This window comes from Microcebus murinus, chromosome 3 (genome assembly GCF_040939455.1).
Source record: "Microcebus murinus isolate Inina chromosome 3, M.murinus_Inina_mat1.0, whole genome shotgun sequence".
NCBI classification, from domain to species: domain Eukaryota; kingdom Metazoa; phylum Chordata; class Mammalia; order Primates; family Cheirogaleidae; genus Microcebus; species Microcebus murinus.
In genome coordinates, this window is record NC_134106.1 from 19,058,333 (window position 1) to 19,077,772 (window position 19,440).

General features: G+C 38.1%; 1 protein-coding gene and 1 non-coding gene across 5 annotated transcripts in view; one reads left to right on the forward strand and one right to left on the reverse strand.

Moving 5' to 3' along the window:
- Positions 1-17,343, forward strand: part of UBXN2A (UBX domain protein 2A) — a 50,983-nt gene extending 33,640 nt beyond the window's left edge. For 3 of the 4 annotated variants that reach the window (XM_012788080.3, XM_076000582.1, XM_076000581.1), the window contains exons 5-7: positions 2,991-3,128; positions 5,245-5,403; positions 13,119-17,343. In XM_012788080.3, the coding sequence (XP_012643534.1) occupies positions 2,991-3,128; positions 5,245-5,403; positions 13,119-13,317 (496 nt within the window). In that variant the 3' untranslated portion in view covers positions 13,318-17,343. The remainder of the gene's footprint in view (positions 1-2,990; positions 3,129-5,244; positions 5,404-13,118) is intronic. The other variant, XM_012788081.3, reaches the window with a different exon arrangement.
- On the reverse strand, positions 7,634-7,719 carry LOC142870413 (small nucleolar RNA SNORA81). Its single transcript, XR_012918812.1, has one exon. It is a non-coding gene; the product is annotated as a small nucleolar RNA SNORA81 (small nucleolar RNA).
- Positions 17,344-19,440: the final 2,097 nt, after the last annotated feature.

Consider the following 19,440-nt stretch of genomic DNA (forward strand, 5'->3'; position numbering starts at 1 on the left):
GGCAAGCTTCAAGATGATTTCTGATGCTCGCTTAATTCATACAGAACCCATCTATCCAGCTTCTTTACCTTGCTGCTTTGTTTCAAATGATCCAATATTGTTGGAGTAGTAACAGCAAACCTTGCTGCTAATTAATGTGCAGGTTGAGATGGATTTGCTTCCACTACAGCTTTCAGCTCATCATTATCTGCCTTGGTCTCAGATCATCCCCATGTCTCGTTTTCAGTATTAAAATCAGCAGAACAGAACTTCTTAAACCATCCGTGTACGGTGCATTCATTAACCACGTCCTTCCCAACTTGGTTGATCCTTCAAGCTGTCTGTGCTGTGTTGGTTCCACGACAGAACTCATGTTCAAAAATAACATGAGGCCGGGCACGGTGGCTCACGCCTGTAATCCTAGCACTCTGGGAGGCCGAGGTGGGCGGATTGCTAGAGTTCAGGAGTTCAAAACCAGCCTGAGCAAGAGCGAGACCCTGTCTCTACTACAATTGGAAAGAAATTAATTGGCCAACTAAAAATATATACAAAAAAAAAATTAGCTGGGCATGGTGGTGCATGCCTGTAGTCCCAGCTACTCGGGAGGCTGAAGCAGGAGGATCGCTTGAGCCCAGGAGTGTGAGGTTGCTGTGAGCTAGGCTGACGCCACGGCACTCACTCTAGCCTGGGCAACAAAGTGAGACTCTGTCTCAAAATAACATGAATTTATGACTCATCCACAGTTTCACAAAAATTGCTCTAAAAAATATTTGAAAGATACATCATAAGCCAAAGCATGCATTTGAAAGGTTAAAGAGGTACCTTCACAATAAAAATAAAACAAGCGGTGTCAAAGCGAAGTGTCAGAGGTACCTACTGTCAAACCAAACTTAGTACTTAAGGAAATCGAATATTTTGTTCTTAATAACCTAATACTGTATAGCCTTTGTGTCTGACCTCTTTGATTTAGCATATTTTCAGGGTTCAATCATGTTATAGGTTGTATTAGTTCTTCATTCCTTTTTATTGCCAAATAGTATTCCATTGGACGCCACATTTTATTTATGCATTTGTCAGTCGATAGACATTTGGATCATTTCCACATTTGGGGCTATTAATGAGTAATACTACTGTGAAAAACGTGTAAGTTTTTGTATGGTCATATGTTTTTAGTTTTCTCAAGTATATATCTAGCAGCGGAATGGTTAACTCTATGTTTACCTTTATGAAGAATTACCAAGCCATATACCAAAGTGGCTGCACCGTTTAACATTCCCACCGGCAGTGTATGAGGGTTCCAGTTTTTCTGTATCCTCACTAAAACATGTTAGGGGTTTTTTTAATTATTATTATTATTATAGTCATCTTAGTGGGTGTGAAGGGATATGTCATTATGGTTTTGATTTGAATTTCTCTGATGACCAATGATATCGAGTGTCTTTTCATGTGCTTATTGGCCAGTTGCATATCTTCTTTGGAGAAATAAATGTATGTTCAAATCCTTTATCCATTTTTTTCCTTCCTTTTTCTTAAATTGGGGTAGTTGCCTTTTTGTTCACTTTTTTTTGCTTTGTTAGTGCTGTTTATTGAGTGTTGTCAGAGGCATTTTTGTTCAGTTATAAGAGTTCTTTACATACTCTGAATACAAATTCCTTATCAGATATATGATTTGCAAATATTATCTCCCATTCTTTGAGTGCCTTTCAACCCAAATGGCAAAAAAATAATAATAATCATAGTGGGTTACTATATATGTATAGAGAAAATCTAGAAGAGGCTACACCAAAGTTTGTAAAGTGAGAGTGGAATTACAAGGACTGTCAACTTCTAAGTTCACATGTGTTTACATTTTTTAAATTCTTAGTTTTTCAGAAAGAGCATCCTTTATTCAATAAAAAAAGTTTTAAACTTTGTTATTGAAGTACGATATATATAGAAAAGTTTACAGATAATTTTTTATGAGTAAATAGTAAATGAATTTCTATTAGTGTTATCAGATAAAATTATGTATAAGAATTTATTAAAATTTGTTCACTGATAAAACTTCCCTGTGGAAGTTCATTGCCAATATATTGAGTATATTCTATAACACTGAAACTTTCATATGCTCCTCAGAAAAGACCTTTAAAAGATCATAACATTCAATAAATATTTATCCAAGTCCTGCTGTGTATCAGGAACTATTCAAGATGTAACTATGCTATTTACTTTTTTTATTTATTTATTTTTTTTGAGACAGAGTCTCACTTTGTTGCCCAGGCTAGAGTGAGTGCCATGGCGTCAGCCTAGCTCACAGCAACCTCAGACTCCTGGGCTCCAGCGATCCTTCTGCCTCAACCTCCCGAGTAGCTGGGACTACAGGCATGTGCCACCATGCCCGACTAATTTTTATATATATATATTAGTTGGCCAATTAATTTCTTTCTATTTATAGTAGAGACGGGGTCCCGCTCTTGCTCAGGCTGGTTTCGAACTCCTGACCTCGAGCAATCCGCCCGCCTCAGCCTCCCAGAGTGCTAGGATTACAGGCGTGAGCCACCGCGCCTGGCCTTATTTGCTTATTTTTATATTTTATAATCCAGTTCTTTTTTTTTTTTTTTTTTTTTGAGACAAGAGTCTCGCTTTGTTGCCCAGGCTAGAGTGAGTGCCGTGGCGTCAGCCTAGCTCACAGCAACCTCAAGCTCCTGGGCTCAAGCAATCCTCCTGCCTCAGCCTCCCAAGTAGCTGGGACTACAGGCATTCGCCACCATGCCCGGCTAATTTTTTTGTATATATTAGTTGGCCAATTAATTTCTTTCTATTTATAGTAGAGATGGGGTCTCGCTCTTGCTCAGGCTGGTTTCGAATTCCTGACCTCGAGCAATCCGCCCGCCTCGGCCTCCCAGAGAGCTAGGATTACAGTCAAGAGCCACCGCGCCCGGCCTTATAATCCAGTTCTTTTTGCATATAAAATATGTTTTTCAGAGAAATATGTTTTGGGAGCTTTATCATTTTGTTTCTTTGCTTTTAAGGGAATTACCTTCAGAATTACAGGGAATTTTTAATAAAGAGGAGGTGGATGTTAAAGTTGAAGATAAGAAAAATGAAGTGTGTGTCTCTACAAAGCCTGTGTTTCAGCCCTTTTCGGGACAAGGTCACAGACTGGGAAGGTGAGTGTGCTTATTATCTGTATTTTCCATGAGCAGAGGCTGAATATTAATTCAGTGTGTTATTCTACACATGTAGACCACATGTATGGAGCTTTATTTTTCCCACTGGAAATGAGATTTTTCAATGTTAATTTTTATGAGGACTTCTAAGTCATATTTACCCTAGTGTATATTAACATCTCTTTGGTGTTACACTGAAAAATCATGGAGGCTTTTTAGCTTTATCAAATCAAAAGGGCCTGGCTGGCCAGCCACGGTGACTCATGCCTGTACTCCTAGCTCTATGGGAGGCCAAGGCAGGAGGATTGCTCGAGGTCAGAAGTTCAAAACCAGCCTGAGCAAGAGCGAGACCCCGTCTCTACTAAAAATAGAAAGAAATTAATTGGCCAACTAATATATACATAGAAAAAATTAGCCAGGCATGGTGGCGCATGCTTGTAGTCCCAGCTACTCGGGAGGCTGAGGCAGAAGGAGTGCTTAAGCCCAGGAGTTTAAGGTTGCTGTGAGGTAGGCTGATGCTACAGCATTCACTCTAGCCTGGGCAACAAAGTAAGACTCTGTCTCAAAAAAAGGAGGGGCCTGGCTTATTAAGGACAGAATTCAGTGAATAAATCCTCTTCCCTCCCTTGTGCCCACCACTTGAGCTTTGCCATGATGCTACAAAGTATATATGCTAGCTTTTTAAAATTATTTATGGTTTTTATAGCTTTTGAATATCATGGTTCATTTTATAGTTACCAGTACCTGCAACTCTTTGTGTTCTGTGATCAGTATATGAATTTTGAGGTAATGAAAATGAAAATATGCCTGATACAATTAGCAATATCAAAGCCTTGGGTTGAGCATGGTAGCTCACCCTGTAATCCCAGTACTCTGAGACGGTGAGGCAAAAGGATTGCTTGAGCTCAGGAATTCGAGACCAGCCTGAGCAAGAGTGAGACCCCCATCTCTACTAAAAATAGAAAAGAAAAAATTATCCAGGCATGGTGGTGAGCACCTATAGTCCCAGCTACTTGGGAGGCTGAGGCAGAAGGATTGCTTGAGCCCAAGAGCTGGAGATGCTGTGAGCTAGGCTGATGCCATGGCACTTTAGCCCGGGCACCAGAGTGAGACTCTGTCTCAAAAAACAAAACAAAACAAAATAAAACAAAAAAACCCCAATATCAAAGCCTTTAGTTATTTTCATGTTTTGCGGTTGTTGGTTTTTTTTTGTTTGTTTTTTTTTTTTGAGACAGAATCTCGCTCTGTTGCCTAGGCTAGACTGCTGTGGCATCAGCCTAGCTCACAGCAACCTCAAACTCCTGGGCTCAAGCAATCCTCCTGCCTCAGGCTCCTAAATAGCTGACACTACAGGCATGCGCCACCATTTTTTCTATATATTTTTTATTTGTCCAGATAATTTCTTTCTATTTTTAGTAGAGACCGGGGGGTGTCATTCTTGCTCAGGGGGTCTCAAACTCCTGACCTTGAGCAATCCTCTGGCCTCAGCCTCCCAGAGTGCTAGGATTACAGGCATGAACCACCACACTCGGCCAAGTTTTGCAGTTTTTATCATCTCTAACCATGCCTTATGACAGAAATTAGATATGGGAAAACTTTGATTTTTATAAATTCTCATAGTTTAATTATCAAGATAATATTGATAATATATATTCATCCACATATACAAAAATATCTGGATGTGTCTTTCCAGAATGATCAGGAAATACTTCATTTCTTTTCCTTCATAGCCCAAGGACTGCTCTCTATAGAGAACTTATAATTTCTTCAGAAATTTAACCTGAGCAGTCTAAAGTCCATAGATCCATGAATCATCTAAAATAATCTATTGTATAAAGCACTACTCAAATAATACAAGTAATAACATATTTATGCAGCACTATGCTAACTTAAAAATTATTTGGATATGTAAATTTCATTAGATTCTTAGAACCATCATTTATTGTGGATATAACTAATATATAATATCTTTATGCTATTGAAGAAACAGCTGTGACTTACAAAAATCTTCATAAAGGCTATTTTTAATATAAGTTTTTTAATAGTAATTATTTAATAATAAAGTTCTGCACAGTGGAAAAACAAGTATCTAACCTTGTTGTCTGAATTTTCTTAGTGCTACACCAAAAATTGTTTCTAAAGCAAAGAGTACTGAAGTTGACAATAAAAATAATTTGTCTGCTGTTCCACTGAATAACTTGGAACCCATAACTAATATACAGATCTGGTTAGCCAATGGCAAAAGGATTGTCCAGAAATTTAACGTTTCTCATAGGTGAGTCTTCATTTCAGTATTTGTCTGATTTTTTTTTTTTCTAGTTTAAATTTCATTTCTTTTTTCAGTTCAGTCAGCAGAACTATTTTTAAGAACTAACCAAGTGCTCTTCTACTGGGGTTGGGAAAAAGTAAAAAAAAGCGCTAACCAAGGAATTTTTTTTTTTTCAGACAGAGTCTCGCTTTGTTGCACAGGCTAGAGTGAGTGCCGTAGCATCAGCCTAGCTCACAGCAACCTCAAACTCCTGGGCTCAAGCAATCCTCCTGCCTCAGCCTCCCGAGTAGCTGGGACTACAGGCATGCACCACCATGCCCGGCTAATTTTTTTCTATATATATTAGCCAATTAATTTCTTTATTTATAGTAGAGACGGGGTCTCACTCTTGCTCAGGCTGGTTTTGAACTCCTGACCTCGAGCAATCCTCCCACCTTGGCCTCCCAGAGTGCTAGGATTACAGGCGTGAGCCACCGTGCCCGGCCCCAAGGAATTTAATTAATAATTCTCTAAACATAATATGTCAAGACAATGGAAATTCTTGGACATTAATGTAGTATTTTCAGTCTGTTTTAGAGGTTTTCATTCTGGTCATTTGATTCATCTTCCTGTTCAACTAGATATACAATATTAAAAGAATTATTTAAAATATGTTTTAAAATTAGTCATTGTCATATGCATCTGTTAAGTATAGCAAAAGAATGAAAATATAGGCCCAGCACAGTGGCCATGCCTGTAATCCTAGCACTCTGAGAGGCTCAGGCGGGAGGATCGCTTGAGGTCAGAAGTTTGAGACCAGCAACCAGCCTGAACAAGAGCAAGACCCTGTCTCTACTAAAAATAGAAAAAATTAGCCTGGTAGCATGCGCCTGTAGTCCCAGCTACTTGGGAGGCTGAGGCAGGAGGATCACTTGAGCCCAGAAGTTGGAGGTTGCTCTGAGCTAGGCTGATGCCATAGTACTCTAGCCCAGGAGACTCTGTCTCCAAAGGTGAAAAATAAATGAAAATACAGAAACATATTGAAAGAAATTGAAGTTAAAGTTTAATGTAAATTCCAGCCTTAGACATAATCAATATCATCAGTTTGATACATTAGTCCAGTCTTTTATTCATAAAAGTTTTTCCTGGCCAGACATGGTGTCTTCTGCCTATAATCCCAGTGCTTTCCCAGGATGAGGTGGGAGGATCTTGCTTAAAGCCAGGAATTCAAGACCAGCTGGGGCAATATAATGAGACCCTAACTCGGGGGGGAAAAAAAAATTAGCCAGGCATGGTGGCACCCACCTGTAGTCCCAGCAACTAGGGAAGTTGAGAAGGAAGGATCACTTGAGCCCAGGAGTTTGAGGTTATAATGAGCTATGATTGCACCACTGCCTTCCAGCCTGGGCAACAGAGCAAGACCCAGGCTGTAGGAGGAAAAAGCAGTATCTACCAGGCTCTTTTTTAGTAAAGTTATTCTTTTTCCTTTTGTAAGTAAGATATATTTTATGGAGAAGAACTTTGAAATTGCATAATATCATGTTCTCACAAGACCTCACATTTATTTATTTATTTACATCTGTATCTACTCATAGTTTCCAAGTTTATTCAATAGGTTATCTGCCAGGAATGGTGGCTCATGCCTGTAATCTCAGCACTTTGGGAGACTGAGGTGGGATGATTGCTTAAGCACAAGAGTTAGAGACCAGCCTGGGCAAAATAGCAAGACTCCAATCTCTATAAGAAAAAAATTAATAGATTATGAGCCCTTGCCATCATTATTTATTTATTTTTTATTTTTCTAAAGATATATTACACCAAATCTTTTTTTTTTTTTTTTTTTTTTTTTTTTGAGACAGAGTCTCGCTTTATTGCCCAGGCTAGAGTGAGTGCTGTGGCATCAGCCTAGCTACTATTTTCTGAACACTTTCTATGTGCTTGACTCTCATGAAGGCATTTCACTTACATTATTTATAAATGTCGAAATCACTTTAGACAACTAGAATCAGGGAAGTGATTATCATAACAATAGAAGCAACCTCAAACTCCTGGGCTCAAGTAATCCTTCTGCCTCAGCCTCCCGAATAGCTGGGACTACAGGCATGTGCCACCATGCCCGGCTAATTATTAGTTGGCCAATTAATTTTTTTCTATTTATAGTAAAGACGGGGTCTCACTTTTGCTCAGGCTGGTTCGAACTCCTGACCTCGGCCTCCCAGAGTGCTAGGATTACAGGCGTGAGCCGCCGCGCCCAGCCTATACCAAATCTTAAGACAAAGGAATTAGACATTAAGAAAGAGGTCTGTTCCAAATTTACAGTCTAGTGCAGTTTACTTGTATGTACACTTCATTATTTTGGTACTCAGATTGTCTCAGGTACAGTTAGTGAGACCTCCTTTAAACTAATTCCTATTTTCTTTTGATATGTTCATGTAATTCTTTGAGCATTTTCTTCTTTTCTGGCACAAAAAAATTTTCAGGTTCTTTCTATACTTTTCCAAAAGCCCTGGTTCTTTTTACTGGACAGTGGTATTGAGAAGCCAGGATCTCAGAAGTAGATATGTTAAATACTTTTTGCTTATCAGGGTACCACTATTCCTAGACCCTTTGTGTGGATAGTGGTACCATTGTATGTACACACATAACACGCAGAAAAGAAAACCCTATTTAAACTATTTTAAGAAATTGAAAAGGAGGGAATACTTCCAGACTCATTCTGTAAGGCCAGCATTACCCTGATACCAAAACCAAAGACACAACATAAAGGAAATTGTACATACGCATATGCATATGCACATACAGACATACATATGTACATACATTTACATCTAACTCTGTATCTTTATGTATGGAAAACCATGAGTTCACATAGATACCTCCAGTTTCAGTCCACAGGGTTTGTTCTAGTTTTCTCCTTTGCATATCTGTAACTAACTTCTCCCGCAGTAAAATGCCTGGCTCAAGTTATTTTTGTTTTTATTTTTTGTATGTTTATTTTTGCGGGGGTGGGGGGGTTTGTTTGTTTGAGACAGGGTCTGGCTGTCTTTCCCAGGCTAGAGTGCGGTGACATCATAATAGCTCACTGCAACATCAAACTCCTGGTCTCAAGCTATCCTCCAGCCTCAGCCTCCCAAGTAGCTGGGACTACAGTTGCAAGCCACTACACCTGGCTAGTTTTTCTATTGAGGAGACAGAGTCTTGTTATGTTGCCCAAGCTAGTCTCAAACTCCTGGCCTCAAGTGATCCTCTAGCCTTGCCCTCCCAAAGTGCTGGGATTACAGGCATGAGTCATTGTGCCAGGCTACACTGTCTTAATAATTATTGCTTTATAATTTATTGGTTTTTTTCTGCTTATTGTATTTGTTACCAAAAAAAGTGTGCTAAAAACTCCAACTATGATTATGGATTTGTCTATTTCTTCTATTCTGTTAACATTTGCTTTATATATTTTAAAACTATATAATTAGTTAGGTCCAGCAGAGATAAAATTGTATTTTTCTGATTAATTGAAGTTCTAGGGGAGAAAAGAATTCTTTCCTCACCTATTACTAGGTTCATGGCTGAGGAGACTCCTTATAACAAAAGACAGATTAACAAAAGAAAAGTATATAAATTTATTTAACATACTTTTACTTTTTTATTTATTTATTTTTTTGAGACAGAGTCTCACTCTTGTTGCCCCGGCTAGAGTGCCATGGCGCCAGCCTAGCTCACAGCAACCTCAAACTCCTGGGCTCAAGCGATCCTCCTGCCTCAGCCTCCCAAGAAGCTGGGACTACAGGCATGCACCACCATGCCCAGCTCATTTTTTCTGTATATTTTATTTGGCCAATTAATTTCTTTCTATATTTTTTAGTAGAGATGGGGTCTCACTCTTGCTCAGGCTGGTCTTGAACTCCTGAGCTCAAACAATCCGCCTGCCTCGGCCTCCCAGAGTGCTAGGATTACAGGCATGAGCCACCGTGCCCAGCCTATTTAATATACATTTTACATGACACAGGTGCCTTCAAAAATGAAGACCCAAAGAAACAGGGAGACCTGTGTATTTTATATTATGTTTGATGAAGAAATCGATAGTTTTGGAGAAGTATGATTGGAGGGTAAAGGGGCTATGATCTGGGGCATACTTAGCAAGTCTTGTGTGTTCAGATTCCTTTGGGCACCTCTGTATCTCTGTATCTCTAGAATGAAGGTTTTATGACCTACTTTAAAAGGAAGGACAGAATTATTTTATGGCCTACTTTCAGGGGGGAAGGTGAGAGTAACTTTCCTGCTTCTAGTGTTTGCTCAAATGTCAAGGTGCCATATTATATCGTAGCATGTCCTAACCTCATCAACCATTTTAGCACAATGACATGTCCCTCTTAATCACTGATAATGCTTTTTGTGTTGAAATTTACTTTGTTTGATACTAGTATAGCTACACCACCTTCCTTAGTGTATGCATGGTATATCTTTCTCCTTCCTTTTAATTTGAGTTTATCTGTTTATTTCTCTGTATATTTAAAGGTATCCCTTATACTTGAGTTTTGTTTTTATATTTATCTTATTATGGTTTGGTTTGGTTTTTAGGTACTATTTTCTTTTTTTTTTTTTTCTTTTTTTTTTTTTTTGAGACAGAGTCTTGCTTTGTTGCCCAGGCTAGAGTGAGTGCCATGGCATCAGCCTAGCTCACAGCAACCTCAAACTCCTGGGCTCAGGCAATCCTCCTGCCTCAGCCTCCCAAGTAGCTGGGGCTACAGGCATGCACCACCATGCCCGGCTAATTTTTTTTTTCTATATATATTAGTTGGCCAATTAATTTCTTTCTATTTTTATATAGTAGAGACGGGGTCTCGCTCTTGCTCAGGCTGGTTTCGAACTCCTGACCTCGAGCAATCCGCCCACCTCGGCCTCCCCAGAGTGCTAGGATTACAGGCGTGAGCCACTGGGCCCGGCCTAGCTACTATTTTCTGAACACTTTCTATGTGCTTGACTCTCATGAAGGCATTTCACTTACATTATTTATAAATGTCAAAACCACTTTAGACAACTAGAATCAGGGAAGTGATTATCATAACAATAGAAGCAGCATATGTTTGAATTGGTGTCCTGGAATGTTTTTCTGTGACCTAGATTCCTTTCAAATGAAAAGAAGGGCAAACTAAAGTTATAAAAAAAATGGGAGTGGGGATTTATTTTTCTAGCCTAAGCTTATTTATTTCTTTTTAGGGAAATACATTTTAATCTCAGCTTCTTTATCTAAGTATTTTTTGTACTTATAACGTTTTCAATAACGGTGAATCACTTGGGCTTTTTTCTCCTATATGATTGAAGCTGCCCGACAGTATTTATTGAGTGATGATCAATCAGACTTTGTTTTTTAATAGTATATCTTCAAGACTTAAGTTTTTTTTTTTTTTTTTTTTGAGATAGAGTCTCACTCTGTTGTCCAGGCTAGAGTCATGGCTTCAGCCTACCTCACAGCAACCTCCAACTCCTGAGCTCAAGCAATCCTCCTGCCTCAGCCTCTCGAGTAGCTGGCACTACAGGCATGCATCACCATGCCCAGCTAATTTTTTCTAGATATATTTTTAGTTGGCTAATTAATTTTCTTTCTATTTTTAGTAGAGATGGGGTCTCACTCTTGCTCAGGCTGGTTTCGAACTCCCGACCTTGAGCGATCCACCAGCCTCGGCCTCCCAGCGTTGCTAGGATTACAGGCATGAGCCACCGTGCCCGGCCCCCATCATTCTTTGTCACCTATAAGAGCTTCATTTGTCTAACGTTTCCACATCTTACCTGTCTTTTAAGATCACACTCAAATCTTTCTACCTCCAGAAATATTTCTCTAATTCCTATAATCTTTGTTTTCTTGCTTTTTGTATTTATATTCATTGATATAAGCTTTAGCCTTTAATTATCCAATTTTTGTTATCGAAATACTTATACATTATCATGTCCTGTCAGTGAGTGGCCATGGTGAATATGAGTGAATTCATTGGATTGGGAGAATTCTGTCTTAAATGCTATGCTGTATTTCATTAATTCTGAGTTCCACCTTTTTTCACATTTTAGCATCTCTGCAATGGGGATGCATCCAATAATCCATGGTTGGCCATGTGGCAATCATGACACAATTGTCTTTGCCTTAGTATCTGCCTCAAACTATGCAGAACCAGTGTCAGCTGAACGAAAGACCATTCCAGAGACAGTAATGGAGCACTTTTAAAAGAATTTCTATATCACCAACATATCTGTTGATACAGAGGGTAGGTATTATGTGGAAAAACATGTACCTTGATGACTGAATCAAAAATGATTCAGAGGATCCAAGTCTGAATAATATTCAGGTGTTTGGAATAGTCCACTTAATATTTTATTTTACTTACATTTTCCATTTTATGGAAGCACATGAATGATTTGTTAAGTGTTTACATGAAATTAAAGTCTAAAAGTGCTCTAACAGTGAACATAAAATAAAATTGGAAGTTTTAAGAAAATGGTTTGTCATAGTCAATTTTAAAAAATTTTAGTAAAACAAAATAGTGATGTATTTTAAAATCAGTGGCATCTTAGTTGTGATCAACTGTATGTGCACTCTCTCTTTATATACATGTGCATGCACACACAGGTAAGCATAAGTTTGAGCTACATTCAAGATGATAATGATTATAATATAGTGAGTAACAGCACTATTTTCATTATACTAGCTGAAATCCCACCTGCACTGAGTTAAATTTTTCCTAATTGGATTTTTGAAGCACATCTTGACCTGATATTTAAGTGGTAAAATCTGTGTCTGTGTAGGATCATTGGTTGGGCCATTTCTGTTCTATTCAGAGCTAGTTATATAGATTTATAAACTTCATATTATAGAAAATTTCAGATACAGCAAAAGCAAACAGGATATAATGATCAGCTTCCACTGAACTATCTTTATGCAAATCCTAGACTTCATATATTTTCATATGTTAATATTTCAGAATATGTCTCTAAAAGATGAGAACAGGCTAGACAAGGCAGCTTGTGCCTATAGTCCTAGCTATTTGAGAGGCTGAGGCAGGAGGATCACTTGAGCCCAGGAATATTAGACTGTAGTAAACCATGATTGCGCCTGTGTAGCCACTGCATTGCAATCCAAGTAACATAATGAAACTTCATCTCTTTAAAATATAAAAGATGAGGCTGGGTGAGGTGGCTCACACCTGTAATCCTAGCACTCTGGGAGGTCGAGGTGGGAGGATTACTTGAGCTCAGGAGTTTGAGACCATCCTGAGTAAGAGTGAGACCCCATCTCTTCTAAAAATAGAAAGAAAATTAGCCAAACATCTAAACATAGAAAAAATTAGCCAGGCATGGCACGGTCGTGCATGCTTGTAATCCCAGCTACTTGGGAGGCTGAGGCAGGAGGATCGCTTGAGCCCAGGGAAGTTGCTGTGAGCTAGGCTGATGCCATGGCACTCTAGCCCAGGCAATAGAGTGAGACTCTGTCTCAAACAAACAAATATATATATATGAATGAGAATTCTTTAAAAACAGCATGATACCTTCGTCATACCTACAATAATTAACAGTAATTCCTTACTATCATCAAATATCTAGGGGTCAGTCTTCAAAAGATAGCCCAAATGATCAGTTATATCATAATTTGTTTATTCTGTGTATTAACATATCCAGATACCTTCACATGTTCTTACTACCTTAAATTGGCTAATTCATTTTTCCATAAAATTATATTAATAGTTTCTGCTGTTTTACAGGGTAAGCCACATCAAAGACTTCATTGAACAATACCAAGGATCTCAAAGAAGTCCTCCCTTTTCCCTGGCAACAGCTCTTCCTTTCCTCAAATTGCTAGATGAAACACTCACACTGGAAGAAGCAGATTTACAGAATGCTGTAATCATCCAGAGACTCCAAAAGACTGCTGAACCTTTTAGCAAACTTTCAGAGCATTGATTTTTGATAGATTAATTGGAAAATTTGCAGAGAAATGATGGTTGTAAGTGGGCAAACCAAAATGGGGGGACAGGAAAAGTCAAATTTGCTGGACTTTTGGTTTGCCTACTGTTTAACTTTCCAGATAAGAAGATTTTTAAGTAAGTACAGGTTAAGAAAGTAACATATGACTGGAAAATATATTCAGTGTACTTTTTCCAAAGGCTACTCAAAAGAAAAATATACTTATTTTCAAATACCAAGTAATCAACATAAGATATATTAAATAGCTGTATCATTTAGAATCTAAATATCATATAAATTAGCAAATATGTTCACAGCATCTGTCATTCAAACATCATTCCCAAACAGCAGGGATTTATTTAAATGTTTGCTGCCTCAGCATTTTTAAATAACACAGTACATTAAAAAATTATAAGTGGCAGGTTAAAAAACATCAATGTAATTATTTTAAAACTCAGATATGATCAAAAGTTTAGAGAGACCTGGTTTTACCACATCTATGCCTAATTTTCACAGTGTTCTTGGTTTTCATTCTGTATTGGCAAGATACACCCAAATATTAATTTGGCAACAGTATCTAAGATGTATTTTCATTTAAGAATAAAATTGTGTGTTTAGTACAATGGCAATATTAATCTGCCTACTCAAATTTCTATACTTCCTAAAAATGTAAATTTTTTAAAAATTACATTTTCTCTACTACAAACCCTAGTCCATTCCCTTTTATTTTCTTTGAAAAGTTGGGGATTTGTCTTTAGCTAACATTTGGGATTAGCCATTCATTTGCTACCACTTACTTAGAATCTATTGCCTGTTCTTTACATTACTAATTAACAAATATTTTTTTAAATGCATCACATGAAGTATGGTTTTGTATTTAAAACATCAGTCAACCTGTGTATACATTAGAGCAGCTATCGGAAGCCTTTTTGGCACCAGGAAGGGTTTCATGGGAAGGTTTCATGGAAGACAGTTTCTCCATGGACAGGAATGGGTAGAATGGGGTGTGGCCTCAGGCAGTGATGTGTAGCCTGTTTCCTAATGAGCCATAGCCCAGGGGTTGGGGACCACTGCATTAAAGGATTATTTATTACATTTTGTTGTCATCAAGGAAAACATGCTTTGTATCTTAGACTTCTAACTAAAACAAGTTAGACTTTAATATTTCACTGTCAAAGTAAATCTCCTTATCTGAAAATAAGTTTAAGAAGCTTTTTTGTAAAGGATCTATTCAATCAGATTTAAAGTAAAGTGTACATTGAGTGTGCCAAGTCCCACAACAGCAGTAATGTTCATAGGGTGCTAGTTATATGCTATAAAGCAGCAGTTCTCAAACTTTTTGGTCTCAAGACCTTTTGTTTATGTGGGATGTATATATATATACTTCAATATATATTAAAGTTTAAAATATTTATTTAAATATAACTTCCAAAACCGATTTAGTGAGAAGAATGGCATTGTTTTCCATTTTTTTTAATATCTTACTTTCTGACTTGAAAACAGATGGATTCTCATGTCTGCTTCTACATTTACTATTACAATTTATACATCATGTAGCCTCTGGAAAATACTACTGTATACTCATGAGAGAATGAAAAAGAAGCAAATAACACCTTAGTGTGATTATGAGAAAAGGTTTGACTTTTAAGATTCCCTGAAGGGATGTTAGGAACCCAGCCCCAGGGGTCTCTTGCCCACACTTTGATAACCAGTCTTAAAAAGCAGACTGGGCATGGTGGCTCATGCCTATAATCGTAGCACTCTGGGAGGCCGAGGCCAGAGGATTGCTCAAGGTCAGGAATTCAAAACCAGCCTGAGCAAGAGCGAGACCCCATCTCTACTATAAATAGAAAGAAATTAATTGGCCAACTAAAAATATATACAAAAAGTAGCTGGGCGTGGTGGCGCATGCCTGTAGTCCCAGCTACTTGGGAGGCTGAGGCAGGAGGATTGCTTGAGCCCAGGAGTTTGAGGTTGCTGTGAGCTAGGCTGACGCCATGACACTATCCTGGGCAAAGAGTGAGACTCTGTCTCAAAAAAAAAACAAAAAACAATGGTTCACAATGTTTCTCAAGCCTTAGTGTAAGAATCACTTGGGAAGCTTTAAATAAATGCCTATTCCTGCCACCTACCACAAACATTCATTGTATCTGGGATGGGTGCTGGATCTGCATTTGTAATCTTGCGTGATTCTTATGAATGGGGTAGAAGTACCATTCTTCAGGAAATCCTGAAGCTCTTATCCATGTCCCCCCCAGTTTGCTCCTAGAGAGGCTTCTGCCTATTAATGCTGAACTAATGTGACAAACCTATACTTTATAGCACAGCTGAGACAAGGCTGGAACATTTAATTAAGGTTTTTATTAAAGGCTCAGGAATAACAAGGGAAATATGCACGTAACTAGATGACCTATCTTTTGTTGGTGGTCTATTTTCCTAGCTCCCAGCCATCCATGCAGCAGAGGTCTGTGTTTTTATTACAGAGGCAAGACACAGGGGAGCCTTTTCCTTTTGTTCTTTCTCAAAAATAAACAGGTATATAATTTGAAAATAAATATTTATTGTCGGTAATGTTTACAAATAAGATGGTAAAATCAATGAACTTACCTTTCAGATATAAAAAGTAACTTATCATTGTTAATATGTTCAAGAATCTTTAAGAAAATGTTTCATATAGGCATTTTCATTTACATAATTATAATCAATATATGATTTTCATGTAGCATTTTCATTTACATAATTATAATCAATACATGATTTTCTATGTATTTCAATAAGGGACCTCTCACTGGGAATGTTTCTTGTATACCTACAGAGAAACCTCCACCCCGAGTGCAGTAGCTAATACTTGTAATTCCAGCATTTGGGGAGGACAAAGCCAGAGGATCACTTGAGGCCATGAGTTTGAGACCAGCTTAGGCAACATAGTGAGATCTCTACAAAAAAATTTTTTTAATCAACTGAGTGTGGTGGCATGCACCTGTAGTCCCAGCTACTCCAGAGGTTGCACTCCATCTGGGCAACAGAGGGAGACCGTGTATCAAAAAAAAAAAAAGGAAAACAAAAGCCTCCTTGATAGATTTTCCAGTTTTTATTATTTAACCGTTGGAGGATCTCCTGTGCATACATGTAAAACGCACCCCAGTGACAGGTTCCTATAGAGACAGGCCTGTCAGCAGCAATAGCCTTCATTTTTGTAACTCTGAAAATTTTTGTTAATGTGAATAATATTCTCAAAGGTTTTCTAAATGAGAATCATTGATAAAGCTTTTTTACCTGAAAGTTTAAAAGTTGTAAAGTTGTTAGTTAAATGTGTGAAATTCTCAAAACAGGTTGACTTTGGAAAACGAATTGCTAAGGGAAGGAAAGCTAGAAAAAATAAGCATGTTAGGTATGGAATGCAATTTGACCTGAGCAGTTGTTCCAAAACTGTCTTCAGTCAGTTTCTTGAAAATAATTGCTAGAGCTGACATATGGAAATATGTTTCTAATTTTACAGATTCTGATGTATTGATGAAATTACTATGTGTTTTCCAGGTTAAAAAATACTCTTAAATACTTCTCTCATTCAGTATAACTTCATTGTGTTTCATTGTGTTGATAATATGTATGCATCTATTTCAGTGCCTTAAACTCTTTATGGAAGGCAATCTTTTGCTAATGGTTAAAGAACTGTTCTCTGAAGGATGAAATACTGTTTGTTAAAAGGATCTGTGAAATAATTTACACTTGTTATAAAATAGTTACATGTGGATGCATTTGTTATTTTTGTCAAAGTCTTTCAGTTTGAGAATCAACAAACATTTATTAGGTGCCTTCACTTCAACCAGCATTACTTTCATTTAATACTCAGAAATGTAAAAATGTGATATTTAAAATACTAACTCAATGATTATGGTTTTTTTTTTACCATTTTGTGTGTCATGAAGTGAACTAGCATGAAGACTCTTTAGGGTTTATTCCTTTGTTCTTTATCTTCCTAAGTACAAACCATCTAATTAAAAAATTACTAATCACACTAAATCCTCAAATAGAAGTGGTTTATTTCTTTTTTTTTTTTTTTGAGACAGAGTCTCACTTTGTTGCCCAGGCTAGAGTGAGTGCCGTGGCGTCAGCCTGGCTCACAGCAACCTCAATCTCCGGGGCTCAGCGATCCTACTGCCTCAGCCTCCCAAGTAGCTGGGACTACAGGCATGCGCCACCATGCCCAGCTAATTTTTTGTATATATATTTTTTAGTTGATCAATTAATTTTATTTCTATTTTTGGTGGAGACGGGGTCTCGCTCAGGCTGGTTTTGAACTCCTGACCTTGAGCAATCCGCCCGCCTCGGCCTCCCAAAGTGCTAGGATTACAGGCGTGAGCCACCACGCCCAGCCAGAAGTGGTTTATTTCTTAGACTAGTATTTAGCTCTTTGTCATTTGTTTTACTTTATTTTTATTTATTTATTTTGAGACAGAATCTCACTTTGTTGCCCAGGGTAGAGTGAGTGCCTTGGCATCAGCCTACCTCACAGCAACCTCAATCTCCTGGGCTCAAGCAATCCTGCTGCCTCAGCCTCCCGAGTATCTGGGACTATAGGCATGCGCCACCATGCCTGGCTGTTTTTTTTTTTTTTTTTTTTTTTGAGACAGAGTCTCGCTTTGTTGACCAGGGTAGAGTGAGTGCCATGGCATCAGCCTACCTCACAGCAACCTCAATCTCCTGGGCTCAAGCAATCCGATTGCCTCAGCCTCCCGAGTATCTGGGACTATAGGCATGTGCCACCATGCCTGGCTAAGGGTTTTTTTTTGGTTTTTTTTTTGAGACAGAGTCTCACTTTGTTGCTCAGGCTAGAGTGAGTGCCGTGGCATCCTAGCTCACAGCAACCTAATCTCCTGGGCTCAAGCAATCCTACTGCCTCAGCCTCCCGAGTAGCTGGGACTACAGGCATGCGCCACCCTGCCCGGCTAATTTTTTTTTGTATATATATATATATATATATGTTTAGTTGGTCAATTAATTTCTTTCTATTTTTAGTAGAGACGGGGTCTCGCTCAGGCTGGTTTTGAACTCCCAACCTTGAGCAATCCACCCGCCTCGGCCTCCTAGAGTACTAGGATTACAGGCGTGGTTTAGGCAGAGTGGTGTATGCAATATCCCAGAAAGGACCTTAGAAGAGAAGGTAAACATTAACTGAAAATGCATCACAGACCTAAAATATAAAGGCTGAAACTACGAAACTCATAAGCAAACGGGCGAATCTTCATAATATTGGGTTAGACCATTGTTTCTGAGGGTATGGCAAGTACAAGGTGGACCACATCAAAATTAAAAACTAAGAAAAACTATGTGCTATAAATGAGTAGGTGAAAAGACAACCCATAGAATGGGAGAAAATAGTTGCAAAACATAGGGATTTATATTGATAAAGAACTCTCACAACTCAACAATTAAAAGACAACCCAATTTTAAAATGGCTAAAGGATTTGAGTAGATATTTCTCTAAAGATATGCAAACGAACAATAAGCACACGGTAATACAAAACTATAAAGAGATACTATCTCTTAGGATGGCTATGATGAAAAAAACAGACAAATGTGGGGGAAGATGTGAAGAAATCAGAACACATACATTGCAGATAGGAATGGAAACTAGTGAAGGCAGGCCTCTTAGAAAAAAGTTTGGCAGTTCCTCAAAAAGTTAAACACGGAATTACCACATGACCCAGCTATTTCACTCCTAAGTATTTCACACCCTAGAGAAATGAAAACATGTTCACATGAAAACTTGAACACAAACATTCATTAGCATTATTAATTATCTATAAGAGCCAAAAAGTGGAAACAAACCAAATGTTCAACAGGTTAAGAATGGATGAATGTAATGTGGACATAATATGGATAAATATAATGGACTATTGGGCAATAAGTGAATGAACACAACATAGAAGACATTATGCTAAGTAAAAGAAGCCAGTCAGACACACAAAAAACATTGTATAATTCCGTTTATATGAAATGTCCAGAATTGGCAAACATACAGAGACAGAATGTAGATTTGTAGTCTAAGTCTGGCGGTAGGGAGTGACTGCTATTGGGGAGGGGGTGTCTTTTAGAGGGGATGAAAATTTTCTAAAG